General features: G+C 29.5%; 1 protein-coding gene across 1 annotated transcript in view; it reads left to right on the top strand.

Moving 5' to 3' along the window:
* Positions 1 to 20,810, top strand: part of LOC107441235 (tyrosine kinase receptor Cad96Ca) — a gene marked incomplete in the record, with an annotated part of 80,425 nt that overhangs the window by 57,580 nt on the left and 2,035 nt on the right. The window contains 9 exon segments of the mRNA XM_043051615.2: positions 4,273 to 4,323; positions 7,359 to 7,784; positions 10,371 to 10,517; positions 11,419 to 11,575; positions 13,688 to 13,798; positions 17,555 to 17,736; positions 17,823 to 17,945; positions 19,416 to 19,527; positions 19,615 to 19,987. Coding sequence (XP_042907549.1) covers positions 4,273 to 4,323; positions 7,359 to 7,784; positions 10,371 to 10,517; positions 11,419 to 11,575; positions 13,688 to 13,798; positions 17,555 to 17,736; positions 17,823 to 17,945; positions 19,416 to 19,527; positions 19,615 to 19,886 — 1,581 coding nt within the window.

Raw genomic sequence — 20,810 nt, 5'->3', positions numbered from 1 at the left:
AAATATTAATTAAGGTGTCCACTTACATATTCGGTTAATAAATTTTATTTGTTTAAACAAAATTACTTTGTTACAATATATTATTCTAATACCAAAAAAGTACTTACGTAGCGTGAAAATATCTTTTGTGATGTAACTCTTTCAAAAGTACATAAAAATGGTTGCCAGCAGGGGTGTACATGCAGATTTATTAAATACACCTTGTGCGCCACCTAGGAACCAAATCTAGAACCCGACGCTCGAAATTTTTGCTCTGTTACAATCGTACCCTGTTACAATTGACCCCACTCTCCCCTAATTGTATAATTTCGGAGGGGGTTTTGTCTTTGTTCCCCAAAACTACGCCAGAGCTGTTGGATTTGAAAATATCCAGTTTTTTTGTATATGAGATATCTCAAAGTTGTTCTGGGGGGGGGAGGATATTTGTGGCTGTGGGGATTGTTATATTGTTTCCTCATTCTTCTTCTCCGTTCGGACATAACGTTTGAATTTGCTATGATTTGATTATCACTATTTTTTATAGGAAAGAAAGCCCTGTCCACTCGCTCCTGACCAAAAAACCCGAAATGCGTATTCTTCTTATGTTGGTGTAATTACCCCCCCCCCTTCCGAAAATAAAAAAAAATAAAAAAATAAAATTCATCGAGCGGATCGTTTTTAATAGTCCTGCGAAAAGAAAGATTTGAGAGTATGAAACAGGACAACGAAGCTGACTGTCCTTGATTCATGATGGCCGGTGAAGGTCAGACTTCGATTATTGCCTCCAGAGAAGCGTCGCATCAATTTGTATCTTTTTATTTGTCTTCAAAAAGACGCCTGACAAGTGATTAATTTTGTTCCGTTAATGCAATGTCTCATCCATTGAGGGATTCGCGCTACTGTGAAAAATTGGTAGCTTCTGTTTCAAGGACGCTAAAAAACCGAAATTATTGCTCTTTCTTTGAAATGTATATTCCAAGACAGTTTTTTTTTCTTTCTTTCTCTACCTTTTGTGTATGTAAATCAGTAAAATATTCCCGAATCTTTACTTTTTTTTTGTTTTAAATTCATTGCCAGCCGTTGTATAGTAATATAATCTCTAAAAAAGAATTTGAATATAATTATCAGTAGAAGAAATCTATCGACTCTCATCATAGTTTCTGATGGTAACGCGATAAACTTCATTCAAATTTCTCTAAAAAGAAACAGGGAGAGATTCTTATCTACCTGATATTTTCTGTATAGCATGTCTCAATTTAGACCTAATTAGAAATTTTTTTTAATTGCTTCAAAGCAAAGATATGTTTGTTCAAAGTATTTAGATTTTTTTTTCTAAAGTAAAATAAGTGATATTTTAGGTATAAATGAAATTTTAAAACTATTTTTAAGCAAACCTCTACCATCACATAGTCTAAAACGGGCATATGGTTCAACATTCAAATTTGGATCATAGAATCTCTAAAATGGGTTGCCAAAACATTTCCGGAGATATAAATTTAATCTTCAAATTTTTATTTTATTTGTTATTGTTGTTTCTAATGCCACTTGCCACACTAGCAAGCCTGCTTGGTGAAACCGAGTAAATTTAAGGCAAGTTTCTTGATTTTCAGAGGCGCCATCTATGGCCGAGAGTTCGTCTTCAGCCACACATACGTCACACCCGTTTAGAGGGCGGACCCATTCATACATCTAGTCATTCATCCACAGATCGTAATTTTTGACCTGGATCTGAGAACGATCGATCTCTAATCCAGTACCCCCAGCGGTATTGATTTGTTATGGTAACATGGAGGACTTTGCGACTCGACAGTTTTAACGTGCATCAGTCACCATTTTACTACACGGGGAGTCGTCGGCCAAGCCATTAATCATTATATATATGTTTCGCTGCCCACAGTTCTAAATAAAATATTTTTGTAATTTTTTGTATCTCATTAGTACAGTCGAACCCCGTTATGGTGAACAGTCTGCGGATCTAATATTAAGTCCACTATAAACAGTAGTATACTTAATTTTTTTGAAAATTTACCTTTTAGCGTATGGCAATAGCATTGCTGTTAAATAATTTGCTTATAAATTATTCAATGATTAAATATATAATAAATCAAATATTAAAAAGAAAAAGTAATCCATTAATTTTTACATTCTATGGAAGAATTAGTACTTTTCAAAGAACTACAATTCGATATTAAGTGGAGTTTACCAATTTTTTAATCAACAATTATTAAATTAATCCAGTGCATTCTTGTCCACATTTTCTATGTAGAAAAAAAAATCCTTTAATACCGATTTCTCAGGGTATGCAAGAGTAAAAATTGACATTATGTAAAGAAGTGCCGCCATTTGCAATTTTAATTCCTGCAAACTTAAAGTTAAAGAAATAAAAAAAAACTGAAGAAATAATGCCCATTATAAATGAACTACCAATTCTTCAGCCGTTCAATACTATACGCATATAAAATAACATTAGTTAAATGGGAGTTCAGAAGAGACCACTGGAAAAATTTACTACAATCGAATGTCCACTATATAAATCCAAGGTTCATTGTATAAACTGAATTATTTTATCAGCTTTTATTATTTTTATTCATATGGTTCTGTTCTGTTCTGTTTTTAATAATGTTATCTAACTTGAACTGACAATAAATAATACGACTTTTAAAATTCCAAACTGTCTTCAGCAGAGTTTGGATAGATTTTTATGACTTTTTATTACTTACTTTCCCTTATTTAACAATAATGCAAACAAATATAAAGATCTGTAAATATTGCTGGGTTTTGCATGAGTTTTTGTCCCTTTCGTCTTTTAAGTGTTTCAAAATGCTTTGCATAATCTAAATTATTGTTCTAAACTGACAATCATTGGAGAACAATTTTTCTGTTGGTCATTCAAATCATTAGTTATTGCCTTCTTCGAGGAAATGTTTTGGAACTTAAATCAGTGTAATCATCAAAAAAAAAGTTTTCATCCAATAAAAAAATTTGTATTTAAAAGTTACACAATAGTAATATTTTTATTATGTAATTTTCAATAGTTACGCAATAGTGATAGCATAGTAATAGTTTACTCAGAAAATTAGACTGAGTTATTAATAACATCCGATATGATGCAACTCACTAGAATTTAAAATGAAAACTTTTTAAACAAAACGGAATAAAAACTTTACTTGAAATAAGTTCACAGTATATAAACGTTTTCAAAAATAAATTATAAGCATTAGAAGTTTTAAAAAAAATATTTGAATAAAAATTTATTTTTACAATTACAATTTATTCGCAATTTATTCATCTAATGGCATTTATTCATCTAATGGAAGTACAATTTATTTCGTAATTTTATTCTGTTCCAGATTTTTACCCAATAAAATGCCCATTTGGCTATTTAAATCAAATCAAATATGTTTTTCGGTTTTATTAATTAATAATTATTAATATATTTTTTATTAATTATATTAATTACAATTCATTAATTAATTATTTCATTAATTATAATTTATTAATTAATTATTTTATTAATTATAATTTATTAATAATTTACTAATAATATCTTATTACCTGTAAATAATTGCTCAATAACTTTCAGGTCTAGTGCAGTAACGCAATCGTAATTAATTACCTCAAATGCAATGTTATATACTAGTGTTCAAAAGTTGAGCATAATTTTATACTTCTACGAATTATGCTCAACTTTTGAAAACTACACTTTACGAAAGTACGAGTCTAATTATGGTATGAAGTACGGGCACTTTAGGTGGATCATCCGGAAGATCCATTTTACCGTAAAATCAGTAATTTTTACAGTAATATTTATTTAATTAAAGTGATTTTACGGTAATTATCATTGTAAAAGCTACGGTATATCCAATTTTTTGTTTCGTAACATGTTTCGGTAAAAACGGATATCACGGTACAAATTACCGGCACACTGGGTACCGGTACTTTTCACCGTAATTAAATCTGGAATTTTTTACACTGTTGCGTAATTTCAAACTGTAATCCTCACCGTGAGTTGGCATCAATATAAAAATTTCTTTATATCTGTAATTGTATTTCTAAGATATTTAAAATAATAATAATAAAGTACCAAAATTGACGCCAAGAATTTATTAATGATATTTAATAATTATTATCAAATGTGTTCTTCAGATTGCTACTTAATTTGGCTAAAATTCACATATTTTTTGCAATTTTGATGATTTATTTAATAATTGCTGTTTTATTACCATGTCTTCCATAAAATATTCTGTGCTAAATAACAATCATAAAGTAACATCTCGATATTTTTTTTTCTAGGGCGGAAATGATTTTTATTTATACGTAACTGCAAATGATGGGCATCAAATGGTAAGATATCCTTAATTATTTATTTATATATAACTGTATATATGTAAAAATGGCGATGATGATCATTTAAAAAGCTTATTCTCGTGAAATATAGAATTTTTGTCCCAATAAATCTGTGGCTTAATTTAATAACAACCAAAAAGAACATTCAATAAAAAAGGGACATTATAAGCAAAACAGAAAAGAAAAGACCTAATTTTTTTTTCAGGTACTGTGATAAAAGTAAAACTTAACTGATAGAAAATCGTCTTCATTGGTCCAAAGTTATATCATAAACATAAAACTAGTAATAGCTGTTAAATGAATAATCCCAAGAAACTGGAGCGAAAAGATATACTTGATATTATTAAAACTTCATTTGGTTCAAAAACTTATGAAGGTTGCAAAGGTCGACATGTTTCGAACGCCCAAAAATAATAGGCGCACATTCTCAAAGCTTGCTAAATGTGAAGGAACAAAACAAAGGTTTGAAACAAAAATGTAAGGTTGCCTACAAAAAAAAATAAAAATAAATGAGGGTGAAGAAACAAAACTAGAAAAACCGCAGTAACCAAGAGAGGCAAATCGGGACAAAAGACACTTCAACACGTTATCCAGCAATACTAGTATTTTTCAATTATTCTAAGAAGATTCTTAGAAGAAGAAGATTTAATTATTCTATGAAGATTCTAAGATTTTCAATTATTCTGAGAAGATTCTTAGATTCTAAGAATTATTCTAAGAAGATTCTTAGATTCTAAGAAGATTCTTAGATTCTAAGAATTATTCTAAGAACTGCGTTTTATAATTTTTGGTAATTTTCTTTAATTATACTAAACAAATTTTTAAAGAATATTCACTCAGAGTGATTCACTGCATGCTGATTTTGGCGGCAATATTTCTCAGCATTTCGTGCTATTTTTCTTTTAAGAATAATTTGAGTAAAAGTTCTTAAGTTCACCTATTTTGGTGGATGATTAATGATTTCAATGCTTACGGAACTCTATTTCAGATTTCTGGAGTTAAAATAATTAGTTCTCATAAGAATGCGTTAGATACAAAAACTTGTGTTTTTATTCGCGAAAAGTTGGAAGAATCCCAGGGTTTAATGTGACACTAATAAGTCTATTCTTGTCGGAAATCCCACCAAACCAAACTAACTGTTGAAAAAGTGAAGATACTTGATAAATATTTGGTTATGAATTATATTTTCCAAACCCTTTTAAAACAGCATGAATATCTGAAGAATTACATACACTTAGGTAAATAACAGATATGTATGCTAGATTCTAGATCTATTCAATATAAATTCTAGGTCTAGATCAGCGGTTCCCATTTTTTTTCCAGCTACGGAACTCTGAAAAATCAGCCTTCTTTCGGTGGAACCCCAACTTTATAAATAAAATTTAAGGCAATTGCGAACGTTATAACCTTCAAAAGACTATATTTAAATATTTAAGCAGAAGAATGAAGATTTTTCGTCGTTTTATCATCAATAATCTTAAATTACGTTTTATGTGCTATATTTAGTCTAGTAATGAATTTGTTTTTGGTGTATATACAACCGCTGAAAATGATTAAAATAAGCAAAATTATGGTTTATTTCGAAATGAAAACTTAAAATAAATACCTGATGAAAAAAATTATTACGGAAATATATTTTTTTTTATTAAACTGTTTAGTTATTTTGATTTGAAAAGTGCGATAGGAGATACTAATGAAATATTTTAATAAATACTTTTTTTTCTCATAATTTTTTCAAAGCATTGTTATTAGAGGTATCATATTCTCTTTTAAAAAATGCCATTTTAATCCCATTGATATTTTACTTGAAATAATTTTATAAAGTCTACAGTAAGATTAAATAAATAATGAATTATAGGTTGGATCTAAATATAATCAGAGGTTTCAAAACTCAGCACTGGTTATAAAAAGTACTAACTTGCGGAAACCCTTTGAATCTTCCAGGAAACCCTAAAGTTTTGTGGAACACCATTTGGGAACCACTGTTCTAGATAAATAAAATATATGAATTACAGATTCTTGATCTATTCCATATGAATTATAGATAAATAAAAAAAAACATGAATTCTTCTAAAACATTCGCTGATGAAAAGAAAATAGAAATTTTTTAAATCATTAAAAATAATGATGATCCTCCCATTGATCTACATTTATGTGTAAAATCACAAACTTTGATTTTAAGTAATCAATCAGACATCATAATTATATTCGGGTTTTTCTTCTTTTTGTGTTGCATGACTGCTAGTGCTATATTGAATTTAATGATAACATAGTTCCGTGTCAGAAATTTACCAGACTCTATTTTTTTTAGTAAGTTAACCTACATTTGTGTAGATCAAAGTATAATATGTCATTATTATAAAATAACTATTTAATTTATTATTTACCATCATTTGGTAAATAATCATTTGATATTTATTATCATTTGGTATAAAATGCTTTATAGTAATAGTTTGCAAATTGCATAAAAATTAAAATGTAATTTTTTCATGTACGTTTTATAGCGAAGTGTTAACGCAGAATTTGTCTCGTTCTTAACACTAAGAAGAAGAATGTTTTCTATGTTTTTGAGCGCAGAAAAAAATTGCAGTTCAATTGCAAACACTTTCTATTTTTTAAATAAGTTAGAATATGTCCATTTTCTTACAGAAAAAAAAGTTAACTAAGTATTTTTAAATAATACATTGTTAAATTGAGAAAATTCGCAGACAATATTAGATATTTTACAACATGGGCCTATATCTTCGTTTAATATTGACCCATAATACACAAATTGGACCACGTATTATATTACCGGTTACTTGTGCACCCCACCAGAGGAAGCAATTATAGGCTTATTAGGGGGTACACAATGTGATCCTATACGTTTACTCAACATTATTCTGTATATAATGTTGAGTAAACNTATATGCTATATTAAGTTTTAATACCTATTCAAATGTATTATCGATATTTTATTATTCTTCCTCACAAATATCTTTTTATGTATTCAAATTTATTATTCTAAATATATTTTCAAATATCTTTTTCAGGCCAAAATTGAGGTATACATCCGAGTACTGGAAGCCCACGGAGCCACTTCTGACCTACCTCTGAAACTGCCCTTCAGCACAACGCGCCCACGTTTACGGCCCTTTCCTCCCTTTGTACCCAGCGCCCCTCACCCCGCCCACCCCTCCTCCTCAGCTTCCAGACCTTTTCGCCACCCCCCTGCGAAAGAAGGGAACACCTCAGCCACCACCTCCTCTTCCCCCTCCTTCATCCCCTCCCTTGGAGATCAGCCCCCAGTTCGCGATGTTCCTCCGGGAGAGGGCAGCGAACAGGCGCAGGGCAGCCAGGGGGCCTTCATCGCAACCACCGTGCTGCCCATCGTGGCCGTAACATTAATTGGGCCGCTGGTCTTGCTCAGCATGTACCTCCTGTGGAGACACTGCAACAGAAACGAAAAACTAGTCGCGGTAAGTATGCCAGTTTTAATAGAATAAATGTTTTACCATTATTTATTGCGCCAACCATAAACTTTAGTAGCAATGGACAACTAGTCAAATTTTCATTTTTGTGGCGTTGTTAACCATAAACTTTAGTAGCAATAGACAACTAGTCAAATTTTTATTTTTGTGGCGTTGTTAACCATAAACTTTAGTAGCAATGGACAACTAGACAAATTTTCCTTTTTGTGGTGTTGTTAACCATAAACTTTAGCAATGGATAACTAGTCAAATTTTCATTTTTGTAGCGTTGTTAACCATAAACTTTAGTAGCAATGGACAACTAGTCAAATTTTCATTTTTGTGGCGTTATTAACTTTTAACCGAGCTTAAAGTCAAAACGTAAATATTTTCCTAACAAAACCCGATTCTGAAGCAAGCGAAAAGTTTTTCATCTAAAACCAGTTTAATTGCCGAAGGAAAGTTAAAGATGCTTCGAATAACCTCTTTTCACCTCGTCTCAGTTTTCTGTAATGATCAAACAGATTATTGTAATGATTCAAACAGATTGGGTTTAATTCTGACACGTGGATTCTGTTAAACACACAACACCATTAACTTCGCATATCTTTGTGTAGGCCTCAGCTGTTTTTTTGCCTTTATAAGAAAATAAAGTAGGAAGTGGCAAAAGTACTTATTTTCGCACTCCTTGCTAAAACTGTCAGTAAACTATTAAAAATTGTCAAAAATGGAAAGTTACCCATGAAACATCTTAAGAACTAACAAAATAAAAACTATCTGAAACAACTAATAAACGAATCACAACTTCAGAAGACAGGACTCATAATTTCAAAACTTGTTTATTGCCAAAGGAAACACCGAAGTTGAAAGACGATTGTTATAAAAAACATCACTAAGTTTCATCAAAGATATTTAAATGCCATTTTAAAATATTTAAATCTTTCGAACAAATTTTTCGTTTTGCATATGCTTGACGAGTGATAGATAAAAATTTTAATTATTCATGAGGGCAAATATTTAGATTTATAACTTACGAAAAACTTACAAGAATATAAACATGAGAAATGTAAGATAAACTTTAAATGCGGAACTCTTTAAATCGAACTAATTGGAAGCAAACACATAAATGCAAATTTGTTTTGCGCAAGAAAAGTTTGAGGAGGCAAGGGGGGACATTGACTTTCAAATTAATTTCCTTTATTTGAAATACTAAAGGTAAATAATCAAAAATTTAAAAGAAATAAAAATAATATTTATTTTAAGATATGGTTATAATACCAAAACTTTTTTTTTAGTTATTTTTTTTTACGAATCGATATGATCTAAAATTGTTTCGCGTTCAACGAATTTATTTTCGGATCAGTGAACTCTATTCGACGTAAATATTCATTTTTTTGTTTCTTCTTCTTCGGAAGTCGAGAGAATGCGGTTAATCTTTTCGTATGCGATGACTCACTAATTAGTTTTAAAGCGTTAACTTAAAATTACAGATGATTGCATCACTCACGCATATGCATTAGGCTGAATTTATTACGATTATTTATTACCTTTTATTACGCTTATTCAGTGATCACTAATGATAATAGGATATATCTAGCGAACGGACGAGAGATATTTACATGGTTCCCACTAAATATCAGAAGGGGAAAAAAAATTCGCTGACTTTTCCTGGTATTTCAGATAAATTTCCATGTAAAATCCAGAGTATGTTTTATCTATACCGTGCAATTTTTCATCCGGAAACTTAGATTTTTTTTTTTTTTTTTTTTTTTTNTTTTTTTTTTTTTTTTTTTTTTTTTTTTTTTTTTTTTTTTTTTTTTTTTGAAATATCAAATATTAGATTCTGAGAGCAAAGAAATATCTTTGAATAAGGATGGAAGCTTAGAAATGTTTCACTAAAAAGTGGAATTTTTTCAATAAATAATTGTTTTAATTTAAATATGTTTAAATTATTTAAAACAATAACTCATACCTGTTGCTGACAATTCCAAGATTGGTTATTTTCCAGGTATGATTACAGTTTTTTTTTTGTTTTTTTTTAAAAATTCGAAACCTTTCTTGATTATTTCCTGCTTTTTGAAGGAGTCAAAATATAAGTTAGCGACAATATCAATTTTTCACGTTATGGTCAAACAGTAGCCTCGTCGTGGTGAAAGACGCCTTTGACCGTCTTTTAACTTCACCCTCAAAAAATTAACATTAAGATTATTTCAATCCCTCATTTGTTCGTCTTTAACCTCAAAGGATATTGGTCATAGCTTAAAAAGTAACTTTGTTCTTTTCCACTCAAATATTAATTCGTAATCCCTAAAATGAATTTTTTTTTTTTTACTTCACTGTTGATTATTTAAATCTGTCACTGAAAATGTATATTACAGTATTCGCTAGGATAAGGCCATGTTACTGAAAATGTATATTAAATATATGAAAAGTGATATTTGCGTAAAAAATTTAAAATTACTGACTTTTTCCTAGTGTTTCTCTGACTAATATTATTTATTATGATTGTTAAGGTACTGTTTAAACATGTTTTTACTAGCTTTCCTTGAAATTCTGAAACTACTCTTTAATATTATTTTTCTCGTTATTTTTCAGTTAAAGAAAGCCTCATCGGGTGTAGCACGTAGAGAAGGGAGTCTCTCTGAAACGGTCGCATTCAGTTACTCTCCTGCTGCACTCTTGCGACCTGCTACGCCACCTTTTATCGGATCATCGAACTCAACAGGAAACGTCTTGCACAGAGTAAGCATACATTGAAACAATATCTAATAATATTATTCTACTTTTATCGAACCGTTTCGATTCACGTTTAATCTTCAATATTAATCAAGCAATCAATATTACCCATCGAGAATAATTCCATCACAAATTCATGGATTGAATCGTCGGTTAATCTTTTCAAAGTAACCACCATTTGGTGCTGTCTATGCAGAGCGCCTGATTTAAAAATCAGGGTGCCCTAGGAACAAAACTGATTGGGGTTCCATTGGTCCACAAGTTTACATATTGTTCATTTGCAAAATGCTTTTGAACTTTTTATAACATAAGTAAATTATTATATTATTGTAAAGTTGTGTTTACATTTTTTTCAATTTTTGTTTGTTCGTTATTCTAACAGATAATTCTTAAGGAAAAACAGAAGAAGAAAAAAAATTGTGACAATTAAGGAGGCCCCCAGGCGTACAGGGATCCAGGCCCAGGTCTCTCAAGTGTTATGATAAATCGAACTCTGAGTCTGTAGAAAAAATTAACTAATATCACGAGTGGAATGCAGCAAAATACATTCTTTTGTAGTTTTTCCTGCCAGCAACGCCATCTTTTAGCGAAATTTATAATTAATTTTAAAACCTAGTGAGAATAAATAATCCAGTCTATTAAACAGAACGCCACAAACATGCTATCTCCATGCGTTCTTTCTTCTTCTTTTTAAATAGATTTTTTTAATCATCGGTCAATTTTTGGAATTCCCATAATTTATTTTCTTATTTAAAATTTAGTGAAATGAAATTTTTTATTTGTACAGAAAATATTGATTGCATGTTTAAATTTTTAATGAATTAAAAATTTAAAAAAATAAAATGCGCCCTTAAATTTCCGTAAATAAATGTTGACTTCTTTTAACTGTGTATTTTTATTTGTTTAGGTGGGAAGTGACTTAGACAAATGGGAATTTCAGAGGCACCGTTTGCAGTTTATAGGAATCCTCGGAGAAGGTTGTTTCGGCCAAGTTTGGAAATGTCTTGCCCAGGACATTGGTCCACGTCAAGAAACAGCAACAGTGGCCGTAAAAACACTCAAAGGTCTAAATTAGTTAAAAGTTTTTCATTGGGAATTTATTTTTTACCTATTATTCAGAATGTATAAATAGTTTGATTAAACTATAGAAATGTTTTCTAAATATATAACCTAATCGTTTCTGTGTTAATCTTGCAACGGTACCAGAATTGTCACTCAGCAATCGTGATGATTTTTACTTTACAGATTTTATTTTATTTTATAACCATCCTTAAACAGTGAACCCAATTTTGAATTTACGACTACTAACGTTCAACTCCGTTGCCTTGTAATTTTGAAACCAATCCAGAAGACAAGGGAACTCCTGGATCAGGGAGAAATTTGCCTTCGTGGAGGACTTTTTGATAGAACTAACCCACATACGCGTTACATGGAGAGGAAAACCACGAAAACCTCCCAAGATTAGCTTGATGGCAAGGGGACTCTAACCTATGACCCGTCTACCTCTGTGGATATTTTTACGTCAGCACTGTGGCCAGTGCGGAATTCATATCAACCAGCCATTGCTGGGATTCGAACCCAGTTCACCTTATTGGAAGGCGAGCGCTCTACCCCCTGAGCCAACACGGCCATTATTTTACAGATTTTTTTTTTATTCGAAATGAATTTTAAGTTATAAATTATAAAAAGCTATAATTTTTGAAACGAATACATTGTCAAGTTCTATTCGTTCCACAGGCGGAGAGCAATATTGGTTGTAATCAGTTAATTCAAGATTTTCTTTTCAGAAATTTTGATTTTTGAGTTTAAACGATTCAAAATTAAAAAAATTAATTTCAAAAAACAAGAACGAAGTTACATTTTTATTAATTATAAATATCAAAGATTTCATTTATTAATATGAATTTTTTAGGCACCGAATATTTAGTTGATTTTCTAATTTTCTTTCTAATTTGCCATCGAGTTAACTGTGGTAGGTTTTCGTGGTTTTCCTCTCCTTGTGGCGCAAACGCGGTTAGTTCCATCGAATAGTCTTCTACGATGATTAGTTTGTCCCAATGCTTGACTTAGAAGTTTCCTTGTCTTATGGGTTAGGTCTAAAATTAAGAGGCTACGGAATTGAAGCACTTATATTCGTAAACTCAGAATTGAGACGACTGTTTAAAGCCGGTTATAAAATAAAATATAAAATAAGTTTTGGTTAAGAAGTAATACATTACTTAATTACAAAGAAGAAGAAAAAAAACTAATTGTAATGGAAAAATTTCGCTTAATTTGCGAATGTCGCCTCTGGTACCTTCTCTGTTAGAACATTTTATTATATTATTGATCTATTGAAAACCACTTTAAGGTTTTAATAGGTGATTTCAAATGGTTTGATTACTCAACTAATGAAAAAAAAAAAAAAAAAAAACGAGATAAATAAGTTGTTTTGCTCAGATAGTTTTATTGTTAAAAATACTTACAAAGTGAAAAAATTTTTGGGAATATTTTTGCTCATGATAAAAAAAAATATGATAGCTATTAATAGCAGACGATTAAAGAATACATTAACAAACTTTTTTTATTATATACCTCTGTGTATTTTGCATAATCTAATCTAGTCAGTTAATCTTAAATATTTTCATAGCTTAAAGTTGTAGCAATATAAGAAGTTAAATAGTTTTGCTACTCAAACAATTCTTTAAATTCGTTTTAAAATTTGCTTTCAAAAAATTGTTTAAAATTTCAAACAATTGTTTGTTGTAAATTTCAAACAATTGTTTAAAATTTACAACCCTTATCACTCCGTTGTCACCTTGAAGATGATGTCAAAAATTATCATTCTTAAATTTAAAACTTTTGTGCCTTTGTATTTTTATTACCACATATATTCTATGATTATAAACCGTTATACAATAATCTTGCATAATTTTTTTTAAATAAAATAGTGCTGACATTAATTTAAATAACATTCTAAAATACTCAAAACTACAAAAAGTCAATTGTAATAAAAGGCTTATAAAGTAGGCATAGAATTATTTTGATTATTGCTAATAAAATTTATTTCTCATCTATACGTAACTTGCAAATTTAACCTGTCTATATTTCAGATAACGCATATTTAAATGCTTAAAAATTACTCAAAACAAAACAAAAAAATTATTACTTACCGTATTGTTTATTCTAATATTTAGAAAATGCAACTGAGAAAGAAAAGAAGGATTTACTTTCCGAGCTAGAAGTGATGAAACTCCTTGAACCACATCCAAATGTTGTTACACTTTTGGGCTGCTGTTCTGATAAAGGTAAATAATTTTTTATCAATTCAAAATTCATTTCTGAGAAGAAGAAAAAATTAAAATTCATTATAAAAGACAAATAATATTAATACGAAATCATGAAAGACTAATAACATAATAATTAAAAAGATCGCTTATCATAGAAAATATTATGAAAACATCATTCAGAAATTATTGTGCTCTGGAAAAAATCCGGATTTTTCGGTAAGCGCGATCCGGAAGTTTCCGGAAATCCAAGGTTCAAAAGTTTCAAGAAATTATTGATCACATTTATGTATAAAAAAATTTTATGTTTTATTTAGAAATATTAGAAATCGAATTTATACTTGGCATCTCTTTTATTTGTAAATATTTTTTCTGGTAGAATAATAAATGTGATTAGAGATAAAAGTAAAATTATGCACAATTATTCATTTGAATTATGCTGCATATAATTTATTTAGACTTTCATGTTTTGAAAATATCAATGATTTAAATTTATTAAGACGTTAATTTTTGAAACACGTAATTAATGATTTTATTGGAGAAATTTTCAGGATTTTTGAGTTGGGCTCACAATCACCTTTGATCATTTCAATAACGATGAAGAAGCTTAGATAGAACATTTACACAACTCAGATTATAGTCCTATCCCTGCCTTAGTAAAGGGTTTATAGAATCGGCAGTTGAAACATACAATTCTCTTTTTATGCTTCTTAAAAATAAGTTTTCTTCAAAATGAACCCGAGTCGAGATTTCTTTTGCCAATATCTCGTTAATAGTGTTGGGGTTGAATAAAGAGTTAAAAGGCACAAAACCAGAAGCGACTGCTCTGCGCCAAATACGTTAGGACATAGTCAATATAAATAAATCCATTGGTGCATATATAAGAAGAGAAAAGATCGCTTGAGTGCATTGGGATCTATAACTCTATGGGACCTAAGGGACTCGCATAAAAATGAAAGGGATAACATCTCAATAAAATACCATAAATAATAAATTATAGAAAGTCAAAAAATGATTTTTAATTAAAAAAAATCAATGATTGATTTTTTTAATGACAATTTAAAAAAATTAATTAAAGAATATCGGATGGAGATAAAAACACAATCAACAACAGCGAAAAATAATTAGTTTTTATTTTAACAATAAATAAATGAAATTTTGCAACTGTTCCCAATACTTTATAATGGCTGGTGCTTATGGTAGCTGAATGTCTTCTTTGTTACACGCACTGTAAAAGGTTACAAGCACTGTTTCATAAAATTCAATTTTTAAAAATTCATCCACTTCTGTTCATATTATCTTTTTATATTAGATCTTACTTTTTAAAGGAAAAAAAAGTTCAGGAGATCTTATACATACCCACCCACTTTGTATAATGGTAAAGAGTAAACAAATGTGTAAACATTTTTAAATAAATAAAGCATAATCAACACTTTAAAAAGTGCTTTCTCAACATACAATATACTTACTAAGTAATGCTCTAAAGACATTAATTAAACAATATATTATGATAATAACATAACTTCACTGCTTTTCGACCAATATACAATTACTAAATAAAGAAAAAAAAATACAGGAACTGAGCCCTCATAGTAAGCCCTGCCTCAGATTATGCAAGGATAAAGAGAAAAATCAGTTTGCTTTGGTATTTTATAAATTAAACATTTATACATGAACGATTGACAGTTGTAAATAAAAAAGGGGAAAAAAGAGNATACGTTAGGACATAGTCAATGTAAATAAATCCATTGGTGCATATTTAAGAAGCTTAGATGGAACATTTGCACAACTCAGATTATAATCCTGTCCCTGCCTTAGTAAAGGTCAGTTGAACATATCGGCAGTTGGAACATATAATTCTCTTCTTATGTTTCTTAAAAATAAGTTTTCTTCAAAATGAACCCGCGTAGAGATTTCTTTTACCAATATCTCGTTAATAGTAATAATTGAGTAAAAAGTCTAAAGGCACAAAGCCAGAAGCGGTTGCTCTGCGCCAAATACGTTAGGACATAGTCAATGTAAATAAATCCATTGGTGCATATTTAAGAAGCTTAGATGGAACATTTGCACAACTCAGATTATAATCCTGTCCCTGCCTTAGTAAAGGTCAGTTGAACATATCGGCAGTTGGAACATATAATTCTCTTCTTATGTTTCTTAAAAATAAGTTTTCTTCAAAATGAACCCGCGTAGAGATTTCTTTTACCAATATCTCGTTAATAGTAATAATTGAGTAAAAAGTCTAAAGGCACAAAGCCAGAAGCGGTTGCTCTGCGCCAAATACGTTAGGACATAGTCAATGTAAATAAATCCATTGGTGCATATTTAAGAAGCTTAGATGGAACATTTGCGCAACTCAGATTATAATCCTGTCCCTGCCTTAGTAAAGGGCAGTTGAACATATCGGCATAGAATCGGCAGTTGGAACATATAATCGCTTGAGTGCATTGGAATCATGGGACTCGTATAAAAATGAAAGGGATAACATCTTAATGAAATACCATATATCAACTTAAAAAATCGTTTATTCATAAATGATAAATTAAATAATATATTATCAAAGGTAAAAAAAATAATTTTCAATTAAGAAATTATTGATTGATTTTTTAATGTCAATTTATGAAATCAATTAAACAATATCGGATGGAGATAAAAACACAACGACAACAACGGAAAATTATTAGTTTTTATTGTTCAATGGCGATAAATAAATAAATAAAATTCTTCAACTGTTCTTAATACTTCACTATGGCTGATGCTAATGGCAGCTGAATGTCTTCCTTGTTACATGCACTACAAAATGCTTTTTTTTCCCCCCACCTACTGTTCAAAAGAACTTTTCATACCAATTTTGAGCTTTTAAATTAAATGCAGGAGCAGAGTAAAAATAAATATACAAGAACTATATATTACATAACGTAATGATAGTGTAATAGAAAATAAACTAATCAGATTATCTTTTTATAACACACAAAATTCAATTTTTAAAAATTCCATCCTCTTTTGTTCATATTATCCTTTTAAATTAGATCTTACTTTTAAACAGAAAAAAATGTTCAGAAGACTTAATACATACCCACCTACATTGTGTAATGGCAAAGAGTAAACAAACGTGCAATCATTTTAAAATAAATAATAAAGCATAATCGACACTTTGAAAAATGTTTTCTCAAACATACTAATTAATGCCCTAAAGACATTAATTAAACAATATATAATGAAATAATAATAACATAGCCTCACTGCTTTTTGACCATTATACAATTATTAAATGAAAAAGAAAATACAGGAATTGAGCCCTCATATATAGCCTTGGCTCAGATTATGGCTCAGAAAACCATTTTTCTTAGGTATTTTATAAATTAAACATTTACAGTTATACTGAACAATTGACAGTTATAAATAAAAAAGGAAAAAAAAAGTTTTTTTTTTATTTAAATATACAAAGCTTCTTTTCCTAAGTACCTTTACAAAATTTCAATCTTTTTCAATTCATAAATGTTATGTATGAAAAATGTTATTCTTGAATATAAATACTATGCTTGTAAATATTATTCATTATTTTCTCTACTTAGTCTTTTATTTTTATAACAAATCGACAATGTTCTTATTGCACAGGGAAATAATCAAGTTATTTATTACCAATTGTTCTAAAAACCCAATGTATTGCCATCCTCAAAAACTCTCGTCTGAGAAAGATTGCGCACCCCTTAAACAATACAAAATTTTTTGTCTGTTTGTTTCTAAAATTAATGCTAAAAATCTAAACCATTACAGATCCCATCCTTGTGATCATGGAGTTTGTAAGTCGGGGTAAGTTGCAGACATATTTAAGAGAAAGCAGAGCAGAAAGACTTTACGGCAACTTACATGGTAGCAGTAAAAACTTGTCCTCCAGAGACCTGACAACTTTTTCTTACCAAGTTGCCAAAGGAATGGACTATCTGGCTAACAAAGGAGTAAGTTGCCACGACAACTGAGTTTACTTCTAAAATATATTTGTCTATTTGATTAACAAAATATAACCTTCAAATGCATCTTTCAGATAATTCACAGAGATTTAGCTGCAAGAAATATTTTGGTTGATGAAAATAAAGTGTGCAAAGTAGCCGATTTTGGATTTGCTAGGGACATAATAGCAAGTCATGTATATGAGAGAAAATCAGAAGTAAGTTACACTTGTTGATCAAATACATGTAAATTCTTTTTTTTTTTAATTTAAAAATGAAATTTTAACACAAGGAAGCATTGTATTCTAACAATGTTTCTATCTGACATACATTTAAACAGTGCATAATAAACTGGCACTTATAAATCGCACTGAACCTGTAATTTTAAGGAAAAGAAGCTTATGAAAAACAATTGAAGACCTTGGTGATAAAAAGTGAAAATACACATTTTTGTATGTTCTCATTTTGCAATCACAGATATTTTTGTATGTACTCATTTTGCTACTATAGAGTTGCTTATGAAAGTTGACCAATGTTGCACGTGTTACCATTTCTCAACAAAGAACTCGTAATACTTGAAGAATATAGAAGCCTTTGTTGGATATAATTACATAAAGAACAAAAAAAATTTTATCAAATGTGTATTTTCGCTTTTTATCCTTAAAGGTCTTCAATTATCTAAATTTGTGGGTGTATTGTATAGGATAATGTTTAATTTTTAAGATTTGATCCTTAAGTTTCTTTGTGATTAATGAATGATGCTTTCAAAATAACATTAGCCATAGCTGTACTAATAATCTACTTTTAACATATTGAAAGAAAATTTAAAAAAGAATTTTCACAAAAAAAAGTGCCAGCAGAATCCTACGTAAAATTTCAATCACGACTAATCAAAAACTATAGCACATATTTTGCCAGAACTCTAGGTTAACTATTTTTGATACTTAAAAAATTACACCAGCACTTACCTAAATGGTGTTCCATTCCGTTTAAGAATTACAGAGACTCCGAGAGTTAAGAAATTTTTTTAACTTGTTCCGATTTTTTAAATTTGCATTTAATTAATAATACATGTTTTATTTATTATTTCCAATATTTTTATGAAATTATTTAATTGAAATGCTTGAAAGAAGAAATTTCAAAACAATGTTTCTTCTAATAACAATAAATGTATGAATTATGAAAAATTTTAGAATTATATCGCATTAAATAAAAATAACCAAATTCAACAGTGAAGAAGTATGTTTCTCTGATAACCATTTTTTTTTCCTCTTTTTCAGTTAATGCATGAACTAAAATCAAATTAAGAACTAGACTAGGTATCATTCCCGACATATGAACTTAACTGTCATAAGTAAAACCCAATTTCAAGTATAAAATTGGTAACTTCTTCATTCATTCACTAAATATTTTCAAAGTAATTAATAAAATTTTGACTTTTACATATTTTTAAAATAATTAATAGTATTTCATTATAATGTTCATAATTGCTAACGAAATTTATCCATTAAGAGTTGGGGTTCCGCCAAAATAGGTTTGCTATTTAGGGTTCCACAGCCGGGAAAAAAATGCTAACCAGATTGGCAGACCAATATGGCTTTCGCAGAACACTTGTATGTGCTCATAACAATCAATGGATCAAGTTTATTGATTTATGAATAAATTATTATTAATTAATGCATTTTTAGGGAAGATTACCAATTCGATGGATGGCACCAGAATCACTTTTTGACAATATCTATACAACAAAGACAGATGTTTGGTCTTTCGGTGTCCTACTCTGGGAAATTGTCACCTTAGGTAAATTTTAATTTCTATTAATACCATTATCCAACTTCCTGCATTAAAATAATCAAATATAAAACGTTTTCGAAACTTTAATTCTAGGCTCTACACCATACCCAGGATTAAGTGCAAACGAAGTGATTCGTCGAATCAGAGATGGCTACAGATTAGAAAAGCCAGAGCATTGCAGACGAGAAATGTACAACATCATGTTTTACTGTTGGGATAAAGATCCGAAGCAGAGACCCACATTTGGAGAGCTTGTCTCTTTGCTAGACAGACTTCTAGTTAGTGAACATGTTTACATTGAACTGGAGAGATTTCCAGATCACTCCTACTACAACATCACAGACCTTTCGGGTGAAAAATTGTGATATAAAACAGCTGGACTTGATAATTTTTTTTCTCATTTCTGTATCATACTGCATTTTATTCCATTAGTTTCATGTAACTTCATTGTAGTTGAGATACTCAAATATGTGTATTTGAAATTGTGTTTGTGTTTTTTTATTTTTTAACTGTCAAGAGATGAAGTTTTTTCAAACTTTATTAATTGATAAATAAGTTATTTCAAATAGAAACTAATAAAAATCAAAGTTTGTAATAACAATAAAAATTTTAGTTTTACATAAAAAAAATTTAAAATATCTGCATTTATCTAAAAAAAACACTTAATATTAATCTTTATTTCAATCATTTGAAAACTTGCATTATTTAAAATGATGAACTGTATTTTAAGAAACAGTCTAATTTAATTGTGTATATCTGAATTGCATGCATATTTTATCTGAATTGCATGCATATTTTATCTGCTTTTCTGGATAATGTTAATCAGTTTCCAAAGAAAAACTCATTGTACATCTTTATGGGTACATATATTCCACATTTTTTTTTTAATATGTTCAAATATTGTTCATTTAAGTTTGAATGAGCTAACTTTTAATAATCAGACAATATAGTTTCAAAAAATCAGTTTCAATTTAAAAGTATTGCATTGTAATTTTTATCTTTATCATCAGAGATGCCAACTGCTCCGGACACGCCAAAATAATTTAAAAAAACGGTAAATAACTACAAAGTATATTTTGCAAATATTTGATTATTTTTGCTTACTTTTTAAAAGTTATAGCATGACATAAGTACCATACAGTGGGGAATTATATAAGACTACGAATTACTTAGAAATAGCAGTGGATAAAAATCTACTAAATTGAATTTGTTAAACCAAGAATCACAATTGATAAACTACCACTTTAAAATATATATTTGCTGTCCGGAGCAAGTTGGCATCTCTGTAA

The sequence above is a fragment of the Parasteatoda tepidariorum genome, chromosome 4, assembly GCF_043381705.1.
Source record: "Parasteatoda tepidariorum isolate YZ-2023 chromosome 4, CAS_Ptep_4.0, whole genome shotgun sequence".
Taxonomy (NCBI): Eukaryota; Metazoa; Arthropoda; class Arachnida; order Araneae; family Theridiidae; genus Parasteatoda; species Parasteatoda tepidariorum.
This window is presented reverse-complemented; position numbering and strand designations above follow the sequence as displayed.